This window comes from Sinocyclocheilus rhinocerous, unplaced genomic scaffold, assembly GCF_001515625.1.
Source record: "Sinocyclocheilus rhinocerous isolate Xijiao unplaced genomic scaffold, SAMN03320098_v1.1 scaffold556, whole genome shotgun sequence".
Lineage (NCBI taxonomy): Eukaryota > Metazoa > Chordata > Actinopteri > Cypriniformes > Cyprinidae > Sinocyclocheilus > Sinocyclocheilus rhinocerous.
In genome coordinates this window covers 875,823-898,075 of record NW_015631074.1, presented here as the reverse complement: position 1 = coordinate 898,075, position 22,253 = coordinate 875,823, and the positions used below count along the sequence as shown (strand labels likewise).

Genomic DNA, 22,253 nt, shown 5'->3' with positions numbered 1-22,253 from the left:
CATGGGGTTTTGTAAAACCGGGGTTTTAAAAAAAAAAAAAAGGACAAGTCGATTCAATTTAATTGAATCAATTAATCTGATTCACTTTTTTCTTTTCGTTATTTAAATACACGTTTATACATTTATTCTAGCCTAAAAAAAAATCAATGCATTTTACAACTATAAAGCAAAATATAATGTAACTGACCCTGGAGCGTTTCTTTTTTCTTTTCTTTCCTCCCAAGTCTTTTATTGATTCAAGCCGAACCTTTTGAGATTCATCTAATTAAGTGTTTGAAGGCTTTTTTTTAAACCATGTGGACTTTATTATTCGGGGAGTCTGACCACTAGACCCTCTCTCAGACAGGTCAGGGGTGACAGTTGTCCTGAATTACCTGGCCCTTTTTTCAGACGGGACCCTATGCTGTGCTCTCCGCTGTCTGTCACTTAATGGCAGTTTTTCCCAATTTCACACATAATATTTTAGATTTATTGACTATTAGAAATGCTACCACGCCAGTAGCGATTCCGTTCCGCGCAAACCTACGGATTTTACAAATCGAGATAATAATTGAGAGGATGTGGCGAACGTTCGAGAGTGATTTCAAACATGCCTTTTTATTAGAAACATCAGATGGGATGGGGTTGAAAGTCCACGGATTGTGTTTTTGGGTCGCGGTTTTAATCACAGCGCTTTTTGAAAGCGTCACACGAAGGTTCAAAATAAATTTGATGCTTTAAATGTTACTTTTTAGTGTCGTTGAGTATAAAGTGACTGTGATCCGACGTATATATAAATATTGAAATAAAAATCCCTTTCTTGTCTTTTTAGTCTAACTTTATTTTGCTAACTAGATTTATATTTGTATTCGAAGATATTTGTTGCTGAAGTTTTCTAGTTGAATTTATAAATATTTAGGAGATTTTAATGACGGGTGGTTGTTGAGTTTGCAAAAAAGCGAAAAAGAAATTAAATCATGTTAAAAGGAGAGTTTGCTCTCACACAAATAAATGAAGGTGTTTTCCTCCTCCTTAAACATTGTGAAACTGTTTCTTATTGTTTTTTTTTTATTCAATTATAATTGGACTTGGTAGCAGAGTATGGGGTGTTTACTTGTGCAGTCATTAAAACTCTCTAAAAATAGAAAATTATGAATCCATTGTGCTACCAAACAGCGCTGGAGTCTTATTTGGATGCGATTCTCTGTGTCCTGTGTCAATCCTGAGACGGTTTTGATAAAATATTCCTTTTGACTTTATTACTTTTGTTCGAGTTACGCCAGATCTATTGTTTACTTTTCTTTGCTGCTCGTGTCATTCCGGTTGTCTCCCTTTTCGTCTCTTCCACACAACTTATATTTGTACTTCCTGCGTTTGATCGTTTACGTTCTCAATCAACAGCGACAATTCGAGTTTGCACACCCACCTCGTGTATATTAAGCTACCAAATGAAGGTTAACAAATTAATCAGAGAAGAGCGCCTCCTCTGAGATCAGCCAGCGTGGTGTTTAATTGGGATTCGAGAGAAAACAAAAACAAGCACTACATCAGCTGACACACCAAACAATTACTGTTGGGGGAAAGTGGGAATGTTACGTTCTTCAGCGCTCGTTCTGTTTCCATTCTAGAGCCTCTTAAAGGATCGGTTTGTTGGGCCGTAGTGTGCGGGACAGGTGGGGCTCATTTCCGGCCCGAGTGGACTAATGCAGTGTCCAGCCCTCAAGGCACCGCCGTTATTAGTCTGTTGATTAACAATAACTGTACTTGATTGGCGCTTTTTTGCTTTAGACTCTGAAGGCGCAGTGTCAGACTGAAATCAAATGCAGATGTTTTAAAAATCATTCAAATGTACTTTTCAGTCAGACTTTTTAGCATTTTAATGCATTCAAAAGTAATGAAAAATACATTTTGGGAGGGTTTAATGTTTTTATTTTTTACAGACTTGCTGTATATCTTCCACATGCCAAAATCAAATAACTTGCGCTTTCAGCATGCTTATGTTAGCATATGAAGTAGCAGTGATTGATGGAGTAATTTGCTTTGTGAATGCTAACTAGTGAACACTACTGAGTTGTCATTTGTATTGCTGTTTCTTTCAGTTCAGTTCTTATTTATGTATTTTGTCTGATAAATGTCACATATTTGTTTATTTTTGTTTAAATGTTCATTTTATATTAGGTTTGCTATGTTATTTCTAATATTATTTATTATACATATTCTATTATATATTATATTGTAATGTTTTATATTATTATATATTTTTTTTATTTTAAATGTTAGCTGTGCGTTAAGTAAGAGACACCGTCCTGTATTTTATCAGAAAACATTCCTAATTTGTTTGTTAAAAAGTTTTATTTTATATTAAGTTATTTTAAATGCATGTTGTGTATTAATGAAGAGGCACTGACCTGTATTTGATCAGAAATCTTTTAGCATTTTTGACTGATGCCTGATAAAAAGTTTTATTTTATAAGAACCCTAGTGAAAAATAAATATACTTAAATGTATTTGAAAAGCATTTATTTCATGCCAAGTATACTACAAATACATTTTCATATTTATGTACTTAATAAAATGCCCTGCAATTGTACTTTTAGTAAACTAAACTGGTATACTTAAAGTCTACTCATTTGGAACAACTTGTTTGCTAAAGTGGAAGTATACTTCAGGTACACTTTAAAGGGGTCATATGATGCTTTTTTAAAGATCATTATTTTGTGTATTTGGTGTAACAGAATATGTTGACATGCTTTAATGTTCAAAAAACACATTATTTTTCAAATACTGTACATTATTGTAGGTCCTCTATGCCCCACCTCTCTCAAACGCTTCGTTTTCTACAAAGCCCCCTCCTTTGACAAGCGCAGTCCGCTCTGATTGGCCAGCTGACCCAGTGCACTGTGATTGGCCGAACACCGCAAGCACGCGTCGGAAATGTAACGCCCCTTACCATAATCGCAAGCTTCATCTTTCAAAATAAATGTAAAGACAGAGCACGAAAGGGGAACAGAGTCGCGTGACAGACACAGTGAGGAAGCTGGTATGTGTTTGCAGTACACAAGCCACGGTTAAGACAGCTGACTCCACTGTGATGCGACCCTGTCTCTCTCTCTCTCTCTCACACACACACACACACACACACACACACGATGCGCAAAACTCCGCATTTGAACAGTCAATAGCAAATACTTAAACTAATAACAAAACAGTAGCTGATTCAGAAGCGCCAGATTGTCATAGCAAAGTCAGAATTACCTCCTCTCCTAGGTTCACGAAACGGTCGTCCATAAAATGCATTGCTGTTCTGTTGTAAGTAATCTTAAAGATTCCTAAATGCATCTACTTTCGGAAGGCCAAATAAAGTGCTTCTGCTTTCGCCTAGAAACACACAGCGTCTCCCTGACATGCTGCTTCAACACTAACTGCGGTTACTGAAACCACGCCTTCTTTCTTTGCGTGCACATTTGGGCAGCATTATGCAAATATTTCCACATAGTGAGGTAGATATGTGGGGGCGTGTTAGAACGAGCCGTTTTAGGGGGGCGTGGCAGAGTCTTAACTTTGATAAAGAATATCTCTTTGGTTTTGAGACTTTAGTCTTTGCAACTTCAGGGATCTTATCTATGCACAATCAGCTTGTAACACTCCAAAGAGAAAGGAAAACTTGAAATCGCATCATATGACCCCATTAAGTTTTGAATATTAACTGACATTAATACATGCTATATAATTATTGTTCATGTTAATTTGCGCTCTGACGATGACAGCGATGGTAAAATCATCTGCTCAAATTGAACCCTTTTAAGTTTCAAAAGGTAACGAAATATGCTTTATTTTATTCTTCTGTAATTGTTCTTAAAATATCAAGAGAGTTTTTTGCTATTGCAGCAGTTAGAGATCCATCCGTGCTGGATATATTGGTCCGGGTCGCTAAAGACCCGAATATGTAAGAATGATTGGCGAAACATTCATGCATTTAAGGGTTAAAACATATTTTAGACTTAATATTAAGAAAGTGCATTGTGCACGAGTAGTACGCCAGATAAAGTTTAATTATAATTTTTATATCAGTAAGTCTCAAGTTATTTGTCAGTAAGTAAAATGTTAATAGATTTGAACTATACTTAGTATAAAATAAATGTATTTTAAATATATTACTTTTTTACTAGGGAAGTTATGTATTTGTTTATTTATTTGTTTGTTTTAAATGTATGTTGTATATTAAGAAGACACCGACCTGTATTTTGTCAGAAATCTTTTAGCATTTTTGATTGATGTCTGATAAAAAAGTTATATTTTATGTTTTTTTTTTAATTTATTTGTTTATTTTAAATGTATGTTGTATATTAAGAAGACACCGACCTGTATTTTGTCAGAAATCTTTTAGCATTTTTGATTGATGTCTGATAAAAAAAGTTATATTTTATGTTTTTTTTTATTTATTTGTTTATTTTAAATGTATGTTGTATATTAAGAAGACGACATTGACCTGCGTTTTGTCAGCGATCCTTAAGCATTACAGTTGAAATATGCTTTGTCTTTGTCTTTGTGTTTTTCTAAAAGGATGTGAGAATTCACTCAGCGTGTACATATACTTTTCAGCCTAGTGCACATCAAAAGAAAGCAGAAGATTTTCATATCTATTTCTTTTTTCTTTGTAGTCCTCTAATTGCCTCCCAACGGCTTTCCATCCCTGGACAGAATCCTTAACAAAACATATTTTCCCCTCTGTCTTTAAAAAAAGAAGTCTTTCAGCCATACTCCGAAAGGGTCACAGTGTAACCTGACGATATCGTGAGCTGATTTATTTGCATAATTAAATCATTGTAATTCTTTCTTTATTTTTTTTTCAAATTTTGATAAGTTCTTGTGTATTTTAGGTCATTTTTTCAAGCTCTTCTTTATATGTTTTTTTTTTTTTCTCATACAATTTTAAGTAATAATATAAAAATACGACAGTTTTCTTGTATTATGTACAATTCACTCTAAATAGTCAGGCTGCAAAATCCATCAGATCTCGGTTTATAAGCCTGGCAGAAGAAGTGTAAAATATATGTGTGAGGATATGCCTGTGTGTAGCGCCTGTCTGCGGCTTGTCCAGTTCAATGAATTAAAATCCCTTGACCATAAACAGCTCAGCTCGGCCGGCGTGTGTGTGCGAGCGACTGAGCGTCTCAGAAGTGGTGTTCTGTTGAAACTCGGGTGTATAATAGAAGCCCACCGCAGAGCAGATCTCCATGGTCTCATCCTTTAGAGCAGGAGACAGTGATGCACCTGCTAATTATCATCTCCAGCTGGTGAGTTAAATGGAGATCTGTTTCCAGGGCCACCTCTGACCCCGTGCTCTTTACTTGACGCTCTTCAAACCCTGTTGGGGAGTCCATGCAGTAGAGTTTAATGAGGCCCTGTGTTTGCCCTCCACAGGCTCGGCAAGTCGGAGGCTGCACTTTCATCCTAAGCCATCCTCGCTTGATGTAAATTGAAAAGATCACAGCTATGGGGAGAAGACCTATAGTGGAAAGGCCTCTCTGCATAGATTATGAATATCATAACTGAACATAACTCATCTTTTCTCCCCCCTCCTTCTCCACCTCCTACAATAGCATAGTTATAATTGGACCCAATGGGGGAGTCTCCCTTTGATCAGATCATAGGCTGAATGACTTTACACTAAAAAATGTCACTGCCAAATAGGTTTATCACCTGTAGAGCTAAGCTTCCCTCTGATGCCCCCCCGCTCACATCTCGTTAACGTTGCTGAAAGTCTCATGGTTAATTAGTCTGACTGATCAATTATTGGCCATGCTTGTGCCGCCCAATTATTAACTTGAAGTTTATCACCGGCATTGTCTTTTTGTGAATTTGTCTGGTTTGTGAATCAAATATTGACAGAGGGCAAATCGAAGTGTAATGTTCATTAAGAAATTCTGTTTATTTGAAAAAAAAAAATATATATATATATGTATAAATATTTAAGTTTAAGTGATATTTAAATTACTACATATATTTTTATGTTATACAGAACAGGTATGTTATGTATGTTATATAGACCTATTTAAAAAAATTCGATGTATTTTTTATTTAAATAAATCTAATGTAATTGAATACATATGAAATATTATTAATAATAAATATTAAATAGTAATTATTATTATATAATATTATAGTTATTTAAATCTGGCTTAAAATTGTAATTATTAATACTAATGAAGATTTTTAAGTCAGATTTAAATGACGAAATGTTTTTATTTTATGGATACGGTAGAATTAAAAAAATAAAAATAAAAACAAATGTAATTTAAATACACCGTAAACAAATGAATTAATATTTTTAAAGAAATATAAATACATAGTCTGAAATCTTAAATGTAAAACAGAAATAGTGAAGACGTTCTTGTGCACAACCTTTTGTTTTATCTCCTCTTATTTGCCCACTGGGTATGCTACACATTCTCCTGAGTGTGAGTGGCATTTTGCTTTCTTTGATTCTTCAAAAATGAAGACTGTTTAACGGATTGTTTGGGGAAAGCGAGAGAAGTGAGGGGAAAAAAGACAACGCATGAACATGAAATATTAATATGGCGCCAACTTTACATAAACATAAAAGAACTTAGCCAGTGTGAATATGGAGATGACACTTGTTAATTTAGCGCCGCTAAACTTCCTGTTTGATGCTTCTGAGGATTCGCCACATCAGCTCAGGGACGCTGTGAAAAAGAGGCACGTCCCAATAGAGACGAATAGAACAAAAGACAACAAAACTGCAATTTCGTTCTATATGGAAAAATGCCACAGTTTGTGAACGGCCTGAATGCAAAACCTCTTTCCACAAGGGTCAGTGATGATTCAGTCAAGTGGTTTTCCTGTGTTCCTAAACCCAGCTGCCTCTTGGTATTCAGCCGATCACCTAAACGCTCTCGTTTATGCTCCTCACTTGATCTTCCCTAATGAAGGAAGCTAAACCGATTATTGATATGCACGCTGCTCGGTGTGAATTGCAGGCGTGCAAATGAATTGCCAGCAGATGGTTATGAGCGCCGCAGCATACGTAATCAATTTGGTTAACCTTACATTACCTGGATCAAGCACCGCTTCATGGTTCATCCCCATGTGTTTGTGCACCGCTGTGTCTCATGACAGGCTTGGATGATTCAATACAGAAGGCTTGTGAGTACGGGGGATATCTATCTATCTGTCTATCTGTCTGTCTGTCTGTCTGTCTATCATCTAATCGTATTTGCAGCCATTTTGTTTTTTACATCAAATAAATGAAATACATTTAAAAAAAAATAATAATAATAATAATTTTTTCCTTTAAATGTAGTTAATGAATTTATTTATTTTTTCAAAAACGTTCTCTTTGGGTCATGCCATTTGACATATGACAACATGAACTAACCTTTGCTTTCTCTAATTGTATACTATTTTCAGCGAACGTTTTAATGACTCTAAAAATGTCAAGTGCTTTTAACATCAAAAAAATTAAACATATTTTACTGTATTTTTATTCCCAGTCATTTTGATTTAACTTGAATTAATAAATTAATTATTTTTTACATATTATGACATTTTGCATCATAAATATCTCCGTGTTCTCTTTGGGTCATTCCATTTGACATACCTACAACATGAACTCTCTATAATTCCCTGTTTTAAGATTTTTTTGTCACATGACAAAATGTTTTCTTGAATGTACTGTTTTTTTATGCTATTTTTATTGATTTTAAGATTAAATAAAACATTTTTATTAATAAAAAGTCATTCATAAATTAATTTTTTCATTCATTAAAAATATAGTAATAATTTTTTAATAGTAATTTTTATTTATTTATTTTAATTATTGATTATTATTATTATTATTTAATTTTTTTTCCTATATTATGCTATATATATTATGACAATTTTATTATGAATGTCTTGGTGTTTTCTTTGGGTCATGCTATTTGACATATGGCAAAATGAACCAACCTTTGCAAAAAAAAATTGTATTATTATTTTAGAATTTACTTTTTTAGTGAGACTGTGTTGTTCCACCTTTTTTTTCTTTAGCCCCACAAATATACAAGAACAAAATTAATTCAAAAATCAAAAACATGTTCATCAGTACCAAAATCTTTTAAAAAAGCAACTAGGCAGCAAGTGGCAGATGACGGTAGTATATACCATGAAATAATGAAAGTATACATATGTCGAGAGATTTAGAAAGTATCTGGTGTACGAGGCAAAAAAAGCAAAGGGTACGAGAGCCCAAGATTCCCCGCCAAAGTCATTTTGCTCTGCGGCCGCACCCCTGCACACAGCACCATCGCTTCAATTAACAGAGCAGCAGGTGCTCTTGAGAGATAGAAGGCTTTTCTTTATTTCTTTCTCTCTTTTTTTATGGTGGGGGGTGACCTGTAAATGTGACACTTCACACTCTGAATGGGTTTGCCTGTTCCTCCACCTATTTCAGAGGTGTTAATTTAACTCTCTCTCTTTCTCTCCTTCAGGTCTCCAGTCTGAAGAGTAAGCTGAAAAAGCAGTCGACTGCTACAGGCAGCGGGGTGGCTCGGGCCTTTCTGCATGCTCAGGCTGCGCTGTTTGGCTCCTATCGGGACGCCCTGAGATATAAACCAGTAAGACTGTCGCTCTTCACTTCAAGTTCTTTGCAAAATATCACCTTATCATCACATTATCAACACTATGTATCGTCTTGATACATAATACAATAATTGCCATCCTGTGAGGCTTTTTAGTGCAAAATGTTTTATTTTATTTTATTTTCATGTTGAATAAGCCTTAAACTAAGAAGTGGCCGGTTTTTATTTTTGAGTCAAAGCCATTTCAAGACACAGAAAGGCTGAAAGAAAGGAAAAACAGGTGCAGGGAAAGGTGGGCCTGTCTGCATAGCCGAAATGTCAGATGTTGAAAAGCCCGGACAGTCTCTTTGAAGTCTCAGGCCCTTCGTGGTCTTCTCAGACCCTCTAAACTCCTGAAATGTGCCTCTTGGTTTCATGAGTGGCGTTGAGGAAAACAAAGTGCGCTCTCTGTTTGTCAAATGTGGCCACCTTTGTTGGCAAGGCAAGAGAGTAATTGGTTTGTGTAGACCCACAGAGCAAAGATACATTATTGATGTTTCAACGGTTGTGCACAAACTGTCTTTTCGCCGCTAGAAAAAAATACACTCACGCTCGAAGTCAAGTCTGCGCAACTCTTAGCCTTCAAAGCGGTGCCTCAATTGAGCATATTGTCTGCAAATCTACATGGAATTACTGCTGTTTTTATTCATTTTTTTTATTTTTATTGAAGCCCCTCAGTCATGCCACTTTCATTTGCTTCGCATTTGCTTTAAATCACAAGCTCAAATACGGAGCGCTCTTTTGACAGTCGGCCCTATAGCTCATTAGGATTCTGAGAAGTCGAACAATTGAAAATCAGCCTTTGTGCTGCTTTATTTTGATTAATATTTCACTTTGTTATTACTGAGACCAAAAACACCCATCTGTCTTTGAAATGACAGCATTGCAGTGCTATTTAGCTGAAAACATTGCATTAGTTGCAATCTTTTATTATAAAATCAGTAATTTATGCATCATTCCTCCTGCATGCATCTGAAATGCGATAGCGGTATTTGATTTTACACATCCAGCATTACTGTCATGTTCTACGATAATGGCTTTTCTTCTGTGTGCTGCATTTCTAAAGAGGTTCCTCCATTTGCAACGAATCATCTGTGTGAAATACCGCTCTGCTTTATGGAGCCCATATGCTTTCCCATCAGCGCCTTAGCAGAACGGCAACATCTAACTGAGCTGTAAACGAAACAATGCAGGGAAATCATAATTAGCTCCCATGCAAGAGTCGGCAATCATGGACTTATATAGGTCACTGTAGTGCGATACCTCATGGGGCTCTTTTTTTATTGACCCCCAAGCACCAGGAGTGATGGTAACAAATGCGTAGATAAGACAGGTTTTAAGCCACGCCATTTAGCTACTGTGAAAGTGAATTATACAAATTTATAATTGGATTATAATTAGATCAAAAAAGATTTAGTCTTGTTTGTTCTGTTGATATACATGTAATCACACTCAATTCAATGTGATAATTTAAGTAGGAATGGCTTTACGAATATTTAACATGTTGAGTCTCTGTGAAAATTGTTAGTAAAACCATTTTATTATTAATAATAAATTATATTTATTTAAATAATTCATTTAAATACAACAGTTTATGTAACAATGATTTTACGGACAATTTACATAGAAACAGACAAACGATTGTGAAAATTGTGTGGAAAACTATTCTTCACTAAAATAGTCACAATGCGATTTACGTAGGAATGTACGTAGGAATTACGATAGTGTTGGGCGATATGGTCATTTTTCAAATCGTCATATCGCCAGCCCGTGAGATCGCCGATACACGATATTATCGTGTGTGCGTGCATGGGTGGGTGGGGGCAAGAGAGAGACTCTGTACTTATCATAGGCTATTTCATAACTATGTGGTGTTTTAAACCGCGCGGGTGCGCGAGAGGGAGCCTATGAAAGCACCAATAATTGAAATAATATACTTTCAAACATACTGATAAACTAACATGTTAAATATAAAAATTTTTAAAACAGCTATTTCATATATATTCAGATAAAACAGTCATACATCGCTATTAGGACCGCGCGTCCTGTGACAAGTTTGCCGCATCAGAGCACGGATGTTATCAGTCTAAAAGGTCTGCAGTCAACGGTGAAAATCAAAAGTAGATTTATTTTAAAGACCAACAGTTTAACACTAAATATTGGACATAAACGAACACGTTAAATATAAACGTATTTAAAACAGGTAAGTTCATATATTTGGAGTAAAGTTAAATTGAACGGATACATCAGTCATACAGCGTTCAGGACCGTGCGCCCCATGACGAGCCCAACGCGCCGCCACAGAAACAAGGATGAGATGTGTTCTAACATAACTGTGGCGTTAAACTCAGTTAGTGAGGGCTCGGTTAAAATATTGCACATATATAGACCAGATTACTTGTTAAAATGCAATGAAATACCTTATATCAGCAGACGATGTACGTCTGTGTTTGTGGTTGGAGACTCCTTCACCGGATACAGGCGCGAACCCTTATTTGCGCGAGTGTGAAATGCGGTGCTGAAGTGAAATAGCGGGGCAATTTGATAATAATAGCCGAATTATAATAGGCCACCAAATATTAATAATAATAATAATTTAATACATTTATAGGAGAATGAGCCTAATATTGTCTTGACTATCGACAAAGACATGTGATATCGTCGATATCTCTGACTATCGTCGATACACGATACTATCGTCTATCGGCACAACCCTAAATTACGATTTACAAAGAAACAGCAGAACAAATTTCTTTAATTATTCATAAAAAACGTTCATAAGTGTCACACTCAGTTCAATGCAACGATTTATATAGGAATGATTTACAAAAACAAATTATGTATAAACAAGCAGAAATTATTTGAAAATTATTATTAAAAACTATTCTTCATAACAGTCACATGCAATTCAGGTCAACAGTGCAGTACAACTTTTTTTACATGGTTGCATTCAACTTCAACATTTTTACATGGTTGCATTCAATGCGTCAATTCAGTAAGAATAGTTTTATGAATAGTCCACAGAAAAAAACTAAAATTTCTGTGAAAACTGTTCTTACATAAATAGTTGCATTCAATGGAGCAATGTAATACTGTAGGAAAAGTTTTACAGTTTACGTAGAAACAACCAGAACGAAGTTGTGTGAAAATTGTTCTCAAAACCATTCTTACATAAAAATTTGCATTTCACTGTGCAGTGCAATCTGTATAAGAATAGTTTTACAAATAATTACGAATAGTTAGCATACAACAAGATAGAATTTCTTTGAAAACTGTTAATTAACAATTGTAAAATTTATATTTATATTCCGTACAATTTATATAAAAATAGCTTTACCGATAGTAAACATAGATCCAAGAAGAACACATTTTTACATAGTTGCTTTCAAAGCAACAATACAATAAAATTTGCACAGGGAAGGATTTATGAACAATTCGCATTGAAAACTGTTTTCAACCCCACAAGCCCACAGGATCTCAAATCTTTTCTCATTGATGCACACAGACAAAGTGCGGGCTCCCAACAAGCCTTAGTTCTCTCCTGGCAACTTTTTTTTTTTTTTATCCGTTCATGCGACTCGGAGAGAAAGCGAAATGATGTAATTGATTGCAACGGGTGATGATGATAAACAAGCGAGCGCAGTCAAACAAAACATCTGTCTGCGAGTCTCGGATTAAGCAGCATTGTTTGCAGCCATTTTTGCCAATAGCGGACTGTCTATAGTCATTAAAGTGAGCTTTCTCGTCCCCAGGGAGAGCCAATCACCTTCTGCGAGAAGAGCTTCGTGGCACACCGCTCCAGCACCATGAGAAGTTTCCTTGAGATGGCCGTGAACCTGCAACTCTTCAAGCAGGTAGAGTGGAAACGAGTGGAAGCAGTTTTCCCCCTCAACCATAAATTACTTTGCAATGTTCCTGTTTTGGGCTTTTTTTATATAAATACGTCTTCAACATATTGCACAGTAACTCTTAGGGAATCTTGATTACACTTGAACCAACGCTCCCTCCAGCTATATTTATAGCCATGATATCGAGTCTCTTTCCTCCCCCCTCCGCTAAAGTCTTAATTTATACCCGGAACGAGCTCATTTAATCACAGCTCCATCTTGATGCACCATCCGCCTAACGTTCCCTCCAAAACCCAGATAGTGACCAGCAGTTCAAAGACATCTCCACCTCCCGCCCGTGCAGTAGCTCCGGGAGAGGCCTTATCTCCAACTTGGCCGTACTGCAAAAGGCCAGTACCGCTGTGCCCCGTTCTGACCATGAACTACATCCGCTTGGAGGCCAGCCCTGCCTAGAAACGAGTAAAGGCTGCCAAGAGATTGCGGGGGAAGTCTGTCAACGACGACCTGCTTTCTGTCTCCAAACCCCCCCCCATTCTACATCTTCCAGCGCCTGATGCTAACTCACGATCACCCTGCCAACGAGAGAGAGCTCGCAGCACTCTGGCATCTCCTCATTTTCCTGTCTGCACGGGTCCGGTTAACCAGTTCTCCCTCCAGACTCTCATCACTACTCCCTCGACACCTTCAGACACAGCACTGTTGTTTTTTTCAATGCAGTGTAGTTGCATTCAGCATATTTAGTTGCTTGGAAACGTTTCCCCAGCTAGCGATGCTGCCTTTTGTTCGTGTCATAATTGAACTTGAAGATCACAAAGCTTTTATAACACATTATATACAAGAAGTGGAAGAAATGTGCTTTGACTAGACCCCGTTTCGCGATCCCATTTTTTGAGAGCGAACTGTGTGCGGAAGCGTTACTATGAATTCCCCCGTCATTTGAGGTGTTAACATAAAGCTAACATAATAATAATGGTCGGAACCAACTCATTCATTCATTCAACTTGGGTGAGCAGCATTGGAGCCTACTCTCTATGGCTAAGAATCATCATAATTGTTGCGCATTCTCATTGGTTTGTTGGTATGTGCGTGATTTTATGCTCAAGAAAAGCTGTCCGCAAATTGTTCGCCCAAGCGGAAAACTGTATTGTTGCTGCCGGATCTCGATGACTGAAAATAACATTGGGTCCCACTTTATATTAGGTGGGCTTAACTGCTATGTAATTACATTTAAATTAATAATTTAATACAATGCATTTATTTTGTTCATACATGTTTTTACATTGTACTTGTATTGTAAAAAATACCTGCATGTAATTACATCTGTAATTAATTTCTGTAATGCATTTATTATTACACTGTTGACCCATCCCTTACACCTTAACCCTTAAACCTAACCATACCACCAAACCTGTCCCTAACCTTACCCGTGTCCCACCTTAATAGCAGCAGTATAGAAAGGCCACCTAATATAACGTGGGACCTCGCATTGTGCTTGATGCAAACTCTACTAAATCCAATTAAAAAGCCATACCATCCCTTTTTAAAGAAGACATTGGACATTTGACAATGGATGACTTCAAGGCAACATTGGCTGGAAAGATGTAGAAAGAACTTATAACTTCATTCACTAATATAGTTTTATACACTTGCAATGCATTTACCCTGAACATACCATTTTGCAACATTAATATAACATTAAAAATAAAAAGTGCCGTTATAGTAAACAATCAACAATAACTCCATCTTCAAGTGTTTGTTCCTAGATACCCATCTTTAAATATCCCCCAAAACAATCAGATAGGTAGAAGCAGTGTCCAATTAATGGTACAAGAGTGTGTCTGTAACCAGATACTGAAGGATAAGGTTTCGGATAGGTGTTAATTTAACCTGATCACATGCTGTAATTGAGCTGTAGGGTGGCTGAGGTTGAACCCTGTGGGTCTCATCACTCATTAAAGAGACTGTAATGAAGTTACCCTGTAGCAGAGTCCAATGAAAGGTGCTGACCCCTAGAGATGTCCTTACCCTGTTACTGGGACATCTGAGACCTGTTCTGGCCCATTGTTACTACAGTGGGCCCATTAAATTAATGTTTTCAAAAATGGTTCAAAAATCAAGAAGCACATGTGATTTGTTAGTGATGTGATAGAGAGAGAGAGAGAGAGAGAGAAGCATACACTCTTAAAAATAAAGGTTCTTTATTGGCATCAGGGGTTCTATGAAGAACCTTGAACATCCATGGAACCTTTCAAATACAGAAATGGGTTCTTTATAGTCGAAAAAGGTTCTTTAGATTTTTAAAATGTTCTTCAAAATGGTTCTTTTAGGAACCAAAAATGGTTCTACTATGGCATCACTGCAAAAACGCACTTTTGGAACCTTTATTTTCAAGTGTATAAGCATTTCAATGTATGTTTTATATGCAATATGAAATAAGTTATATACAGCATTTCTAATGTAAACATTTTATACAAATACATATGCAGGTATGTGCTGCTAAAGTATAAAAAGAACTGTTTTAATGCATACTTACAAGTATTTGTCTGGTACTTTTTATTAGATGTTGAACAAAACAAAGCATTTTCAAATGCATTTATTATTTAATAGTTTTTAATTTAATCATAAGGTAAAAATAGTACATCACATAGCTGTATTAATGTTGGAAAATTAAACTACGGGTAAACTGCAGATCCTTAATGTATTCCTTGATTGCTTTTATCCTTTAAGTTTGTTTTTGAGTTTATGGACCAAAATAAATATGTATAGCGGTAATATAAAATGATGGTTTACAACAAACCCATATTTTCTTGTTCATATAGCATTGTTCAAATTATTAAGGTGCTCTATATTGTATCTTTTTTGCTTTTATATCTTCATATAATGTTTTATTGTTATTCCTGATATCGTTATTAAATCTATTATTTATCTGTAGTATATTTATTCTGTTTAATTATTTAATTAATTTATCCTTAAAATACAAAAATGTATTTATTATACATATTCAATATAAGTTCCCACATCCTTCCTTAAATTTAGCTACCAATACTCAAGTGGAGGTGACTTTTTCATTTGCTTTGACATGCACTATTCAGATTTTGTTCAGAAAATATATTTTTAGGAAATATATTTTATATATTTAGAAAATATATTTAAAATCTAGTTATCTATCATTTTGTTTCCTTTTTTTGTTACACTTAGAACTAGTTTCAAATAAAGTTTATCTTCATACTTTGGAAAATAAAATGTCATAGGCCTAGTTTTAATAGGCATATTTATTAGATCCCTTTTATGTCGTCTACGTGACAAGAGAGGAAATTAAACTTCCCAAAAGGCATTACTCACACAACATTCTCCTCTGCCATGTTAATCCATCACCTGATGTAAATTACACACAGTGACCACGTCTGGAGCAGTCTAGATGGAATTGTTTTGGTGTTGTTCTCCAACCCCCTTCTTCCTTAATAACCTGTGATACTTTAATTTATGACGGCAGTTCATTGAAGGCAGACTGGCCAAATTAAACGCAGGAAGGGGCTTTACAGACGTCTATGAAGAGGAGATCACAGAGGGGCGCTTCTGTAGAAGTGAGTGCCACCTCTCCATCTTTCAATGAGTGAAAACACACTTGTATGACTTTTACTCTCAGGAAACAGTAGCTATAATAACATTAGGCATTGTGCAATGTACAATTTTAACAGAAGGAGCCAAAAATGAAATTGGCTAACCTTCTTCTGTGAAAATAAGAAATATTGAAGAAGGTCCATACTGCTCTTTTCCATACAAATAAAGCAAAAGTGAGTAGTTGTCAAGCTCTAAAATAAAAAAAAAGCTCCAATAAGAGACATTTTATTTTAAAATTAGTTATTCAAACAATTTTTTTTTTAGTAAACAAAGTAGCTGTTTCACTAAGTCGTAGATTTGTATTCTTTTATTTAAAAGTTGTCAGATTCCTTCTAAATATTATTTATAACCTGTTGCACTATGAATTAATAAAAAAGGAAATCATATATTTCTGAATATACATACACTGCTATTCAAAAGTTTGGGGTTGGTAACATTCTTTGCACAGTCGTCTCTTATGCTCACCAAAGCTGCATTTGTTTGATTAAAAGTACTGTAATATTGTGAAATGTTGTTTTTTTAAAAATACATTTTAAAATGTAATTTATTCCTGTGATTGTAAAGCTGCATTTTACAGTTCATTGTCATATGACCCTTGAGCTGATTTGGTGCTAAAAAAAAAATTAAAAAAATTCATATTTTCAATGTAGTACATTTTTCTTTGATGAATAGAAATTTCAAAAGACAACATTTATTGATATCTTACTGACTCCAACCTTTTGTAATATATCTCGTGTATTTTTTCTGAATAATATTTTATCCTGAATTTAATATTAACACTCCCATGCGGCACTGTTTTTTAGGTAATTCGAGGTCTTATCAGCAGTGGATTCACACCAAAATGGTAAGCAGCAGGCAATTATTCGTTTTTCTGCTCATAATGTTAATGTTAATTTCGGCTGAATTATTAAGCCCAAAGCAGCTGAGCGCCGTTATTATTTCCTGTTGGTTATGAGGTGATGAGACGTATCCAGTTGAGCGAATCGCTTGAAAGTGGAGATGCGATGCCAGGGAAGATGGTGAGAACTGTGGCGTGGGACAGTTAAGATGTTGAGACAGGCTTGATATGATGTGACAGCCAGTCATCGGAGATGACACAAGACTTCTGGCAGGAAACACAGCCATTACTCGATAGATTGAACAAAAGAAAAACCCTCTTTTCTTCTCTCCTTCCCTCTGCTGTCTTCCTCTCACCTCTCTCTGTGCTGTCTCTCCCGCCTGTTTTCTTTTTGACTGTCTCTTTGCGTTCTCTCCCTCCCTTCTATCCATCAGCCGGAGCCGAATTAGTTCTCTGGAGTGCCTTTTTCAAAAGGTTTTGTGTAAAGTTCACATCCTCTGACTGACACAAATCCATAAGAAAGGGCCGCGGCGCCGTCATGTCGGTCAAGGCTTTGGGATGTAAACTCGGCAGCATTCGGCACATTTCAGAGGTTTAGCATGTTAGCCTTGCAGCATTCATCTGGTAAAGACCGATGTTACCCAGGAACGAGAGATGACAAGAACAAGAATGAGATCATCACTCTCTGGTGCCACACTCGTATAAAGGGACTAGACCTGGTTGATAGTTTTTAATGTCAAAGGTGTTTCTCATTGCTTTGGGGCAAAACAAATGTTTTGACTTGAGGAACAAGGTGTTTATTCAGCCGTTAATGATTTGTCACAGTAAATGTATGTTTATTTTATGTGAGATAATATATATTATATAGATATATTCTCAGCAAACTGTTCTCTTCTCCATAGCGGCAGAGGGCAAAACCGGTCGTGAAAAACCTTCAAATGGTAAGTTCACAGTGGAAAGGGTGTTCTAACCTTGGATTTAACAAAAACAACTCCATATATTTGCTGTAATCAAATGTGGGATTACAGTATGGTGCTTTATTTTCTTTCATGTCATTCCAAAACTGTATTGCTTTTTCATCTGTGGTACATAAAAGATATTTTGTTGTATATTATAACATATGTTGTGATATACCTGAATAGTGTTTTTGTCCATACAATGGAATTAAATAGGTACCAATGTTGTTTGGTTTCCAGTGTTTAAAATATCTTTTTTTTTTTTGTTCCATTAACCTGATTTTTGTAACCTTATTAATTAGTGTTCCAGTTGCTAGAAATATGAGTCTGAAATCCTGCATATCCCTGTATCAATCAGAATTTTGTGTCTTTGGTCAGTTTAGAAATTTTGGTAAACAATATTTGGAATATTTGATAGTTTTTCCTTAAAAAGTGAAAGTGGTCTACATTTAGCAATTCACCGAACTCTTGCAATGCTATTGATAAGAACTTGATAGATAATTAAGTTTGAATTAATTCAAGTTGATTAAGTTATTGTGTAGAAGTACTAAGCCTAAATATGCAGTCACATTAATGACATTTAGTCACAATTTTGCCTAAATTCTGTCAAAATTTTGCCAAACTTTTAATGTTGAAAAAATCAATTAAATGGCGGTTAAAAGTCACTTTCGAACCATGCAGCTTTCTTTGGGTCAACCCGATGAATCTGCATGACTAAATCGAACACGAGAGAAACCTCAATTGCTCCTTCTGAATCACTTCATTTGCAGTTGCCTTGTTCCACAAGTTGTTTGTCTTCCTTTCAACCTGTTTTATCAAATCAGCTAGATGATATTGTCTCTACTATGAAGTGTTCTGGTTCTAAGTTAGATATTATTCCTGCACGTCTTTTTAAGGATGTTTTTCAGACTATTAGTCCTATTGTAACAGCTATAGTGAACAGCTCTTTAGCCAAAGGTGTTGTTCCAGCCAGTTTTAAACATGCAGTTGTGCAACCTCTGCTGAAAAAACCTCAGCTTGACCCAGCAATGTGCTGTAACTATCGACCAATTTCTAAGTTGCCTTTTATCAGCAAGTTTTTAGAGAAAGTAGTGTTTTCACAACTTCAGTATTTTTTTGATTCTTTTAGTGTTTTAGATAAGTTTCAGGTTTTAGATCATTACACAATACTGAGTCAGCTCTATTGAGAGTTACAAATGACATGCTGCTTTCTCTGGATTCAAGTGCTTGTGTTGTGCTGATATTGTTGGACCTGAGCGCGGCATTTGACACCATTGCCCATAACATTCTTCTTGATCGACTTGAATGTATGGTAGGTATTCGAGGCACTGCATTAAAGTGGTTTGCCTCAAATCTTGAGAACAGGACTTTTTCTGTAAATTTAGGAAATTTTTCCTCATCCTCTGCACCTGTCTTGCGTGGAGTGCCCCAGGGATCCATTTTGGGACCTTTACTGTTTTCCCTTTATATGCTTCCCTTGGCCCACATTTTTCAAAAATACAGTATTTCATATCATTGTTACGCAGATGATTCTCAGTTTTGTCTACCAGTAAGGCTTGATACTGCTGTTTCATTTGATGTATTATTGAAATGTGTACATGATATTAAGACATGGATGTCTAATAATTTCCTGCAGTTAAATGAAGATAAAACTGAGGTTTTAATATTAGATTGTCCTGCACACTTGTCTCCTGCTTTGGAAGCTCAGTTAGGTCCACTTTCAACTAATGTACGCAAACAAATCAAAAACCTTGGAGTGATTTTTGACTCTTCTCTATTTTTTGATAAACAAATTAGTGCTGTTATTAGAGCAAGTTTTTCCATTTGAGATCTATTGCAACGTTGAAGCATCTTCTTTCAAAGAAGGATATGGAAGTTGTGATTCATGCACTTGTTACATCTCGATTGGATTATTGTAACTCTCTTTATTCTGGTCTTCCTCAATCTTCATTGTCACGATTGCAAGCTGTTCAAAATGCTGCAGCAAGACTTTTGACTGGGTCTAAAAAAGAGGCATCACATTTCCCTTGTTTTATCATCCCTTCATTGGCTTCCCGTTAAATTGAGGGTTGATTTAAAAATTCTTCTGTTTGTTTGTAAGGCATTGTCTGGTTGTGCACCGTTATATCTCTGAACTTCTTGTGCCATGCTTCTAACTGTGCCACGGTGTCGGTACAAATCAAAGGGTGATCAGGCTTTTTCTGTAGTTGGCCCCAAGCTTTGGAATGGTCTCCCTTATCATGTGAGATCTGCTCCTTCTCTGGACAATTTTAAGTCTAGACTCAAATCTTATTTTTACTCTTTAGCCTTTGTATGCGTGTAGTTGTTGTTTTTATTAGTAGATTTGTTTGTACACTGTACAGCACTTTGGATCAATTTATATTGTGTTTAAATGTGCTTTATAAATAAATGTTGTTGTTGTTGTTGTTGCTAAATTTTGCCAGGCAATGGTAAATGTGACCACAGCCAAAGACTATAGATATACAAAGACAGTTCACTCCTGTTACTTATGAATGGGAGAAACTGCAACATGCAGTATGGCAGAATATACCCCGCCTTCTAAATGAAAGAGCCAGTCGCTGATTGGTAAAATTATCACGTCACTGCAGTGGCTGTTAGAAACTCCGGTTCCCATAGAATATGTAATTTAATTGTGAGTTCGGCAAAAAGTTTTTGAGATTTCAGGATTCTCCTATTCTTTTAGATAGGGCTTGGTCTTGGATGCCTGAAATAGCTGCCCGGAGGCGTTACAAATATGGTCGCCGAGTAAACAAACTTTCCTTGAAAGGGGCTTGCTGCAGCTTAATAAATAGCAAAATCAAATGACTTTCCCTCTTATGTGCCACATAAAAGAAGATATTTTGAAGGTATTTTGAAGAATGTGGTAACCAAACAACCTTGGAGCCCTTTGACTTTCATTGTATGGGGGAAAAAAAAAACGTGAGGGTGAATAAATAATGGCAGAATTTTCATTTTTCAGTGAACTATCCCTTTGATGTGATTGACTTCTCTGTTTTTTTAACATTTCATTGTTGGTTATGGTTTGATTTTTTCCAAATTTTGTAGTTCCGCTATTGAGTAGCTTTTCTCTCTTTTGAAAGGCCAAAGATCATGCAAAACGGAAAATACGCGACATGAAGGACAAGATTACACAAAAGGTGAGTTATTCAGAGTTCTCATCCTGTCAGAACCAAACATTTTGTGCGTTCGAAAGCATCTACGATCCCCAGAAATGCTGTCTGGATAGGCAGCTCACAGTCTCTCACATTCACACTCATACAGGCTCATGCACACACACTATTTAAGATGGATCACGTGACTTCACCCATGGCTCGCGCTCAGGGTTTTAAATGGCTGGTGAAACCTGCTTAGTGCTTCGTTCGGGAGTGTACATTTCTAACAAGTGCGCCTCTGGCGATGGCCTGTCATGTCAACCCCCCTCCCCAGCACCACCTTTCATATTTTTTGCATATTTCATCAGTGAGCGAGTGATTTCTTCAAAGCTAATGTAACGAGATGTATGTTTCCATAACACTGATGTCTTTGATAAGGCAATTGTGGCATGAACTGTCAGGCCAGGAGCTTGGAAAGGCGGCCCTGAGGAGACGAGACCTCTCACAGTTGATACGCTGCTGCTGTCTGTTCAGCTTCAGCTAAACCAAAACAGATTTGAACAAGACGGCGCTCAAATGAGTCTGTGTTATTGGGTGTGCCTGCGTTTGTATAAATAATCATGCAGTACAAGGCTCAAATGGGCTTGTAGCATAGCAAATTGCACACAATAAAACTGGGTACAAGTATTGTGTGATTTTCAGCAGGATGCTTAAAAGAAGGAAAGGTGTTGTCACATTAGGGCAATTTCGCCTAAATTTCCCAGGCAAAAAATTATCATCAATGCGTGAAGCACAGCGTTTGTAGAGAAGTCACTTTTAACTTTAAATTAAATACGGATGAAATCTGTATAGGGGACTTCTTTGCTCTCACTGGACTGGATTTCGCCCACACAATTTCTAAGATTTTGTCTGTAAAATTTCACAGAGAAACAGTAAATGTGACCGCACTTAAAGTAATGAAAAAATCAAATGACTTTTTCTGTGGAACACAAAAGATATTTTGGAAAATGTTGGAAACCTTTTTAAATAACACTGATGAATTGCACACAATAAAAATGAGTAAATATTAAGAATATTAAGTATTTTGTGTGATTTCTCAATTTCCCTCTCTTTTTTTTACTCCGCAAGATGCTGAAGTGAGGAAATGTCTGGTCACATTAGGGAAATATCAAATTTTCAGAGAAATTTTATAGGCAAAAAAACGGCCATTGTCAATAGTGTAGCGATGAACAGAAGTCACTTCCATACCAAACAATTTTTGTTGGTGAATGCAAAAAAAA

At 36.1% G+C, this 22,253-nt stretch overlaps 1 protein-coding gene across 1 annotated transcript in view; it reads left to right on the top strand.

Annotated features, from left to right (window-relative positions):
* The window catches only part of LOC107741568 (DENN domain-containing protein 1B-like), a 69,579-nt gene that overhangs the window by 33,133 nt on the left and 14,193 nt on the right, over positions 1-22,253 (top strand). The window contains exons 12-17 of the mRNA XM_016554321.1: positions 8,469-8,594; positions 12,350-12,451; positions 15,939-16,029; positions 16,870-16,910; positions 17,807-17,845; positions 20,962-21,018. Of these exons, the coding sequence (XP_016409807.1) occupies positions 8,469-8,594; positions 12,350-12,451; positions 15,939-16,029; positions 16,870-16,910; positions 17,807-17,845; positions 20,962-21,018 (456 nt within the window). The remainder of the gene's footprint in view (positions 1-8,468; positions 8,595-12,349; positions 12,452-15,938; positions 16,030-16,869; positions 16,911-17,806; positions 17,846-20,961; positions 21,019-22,253) is intronic.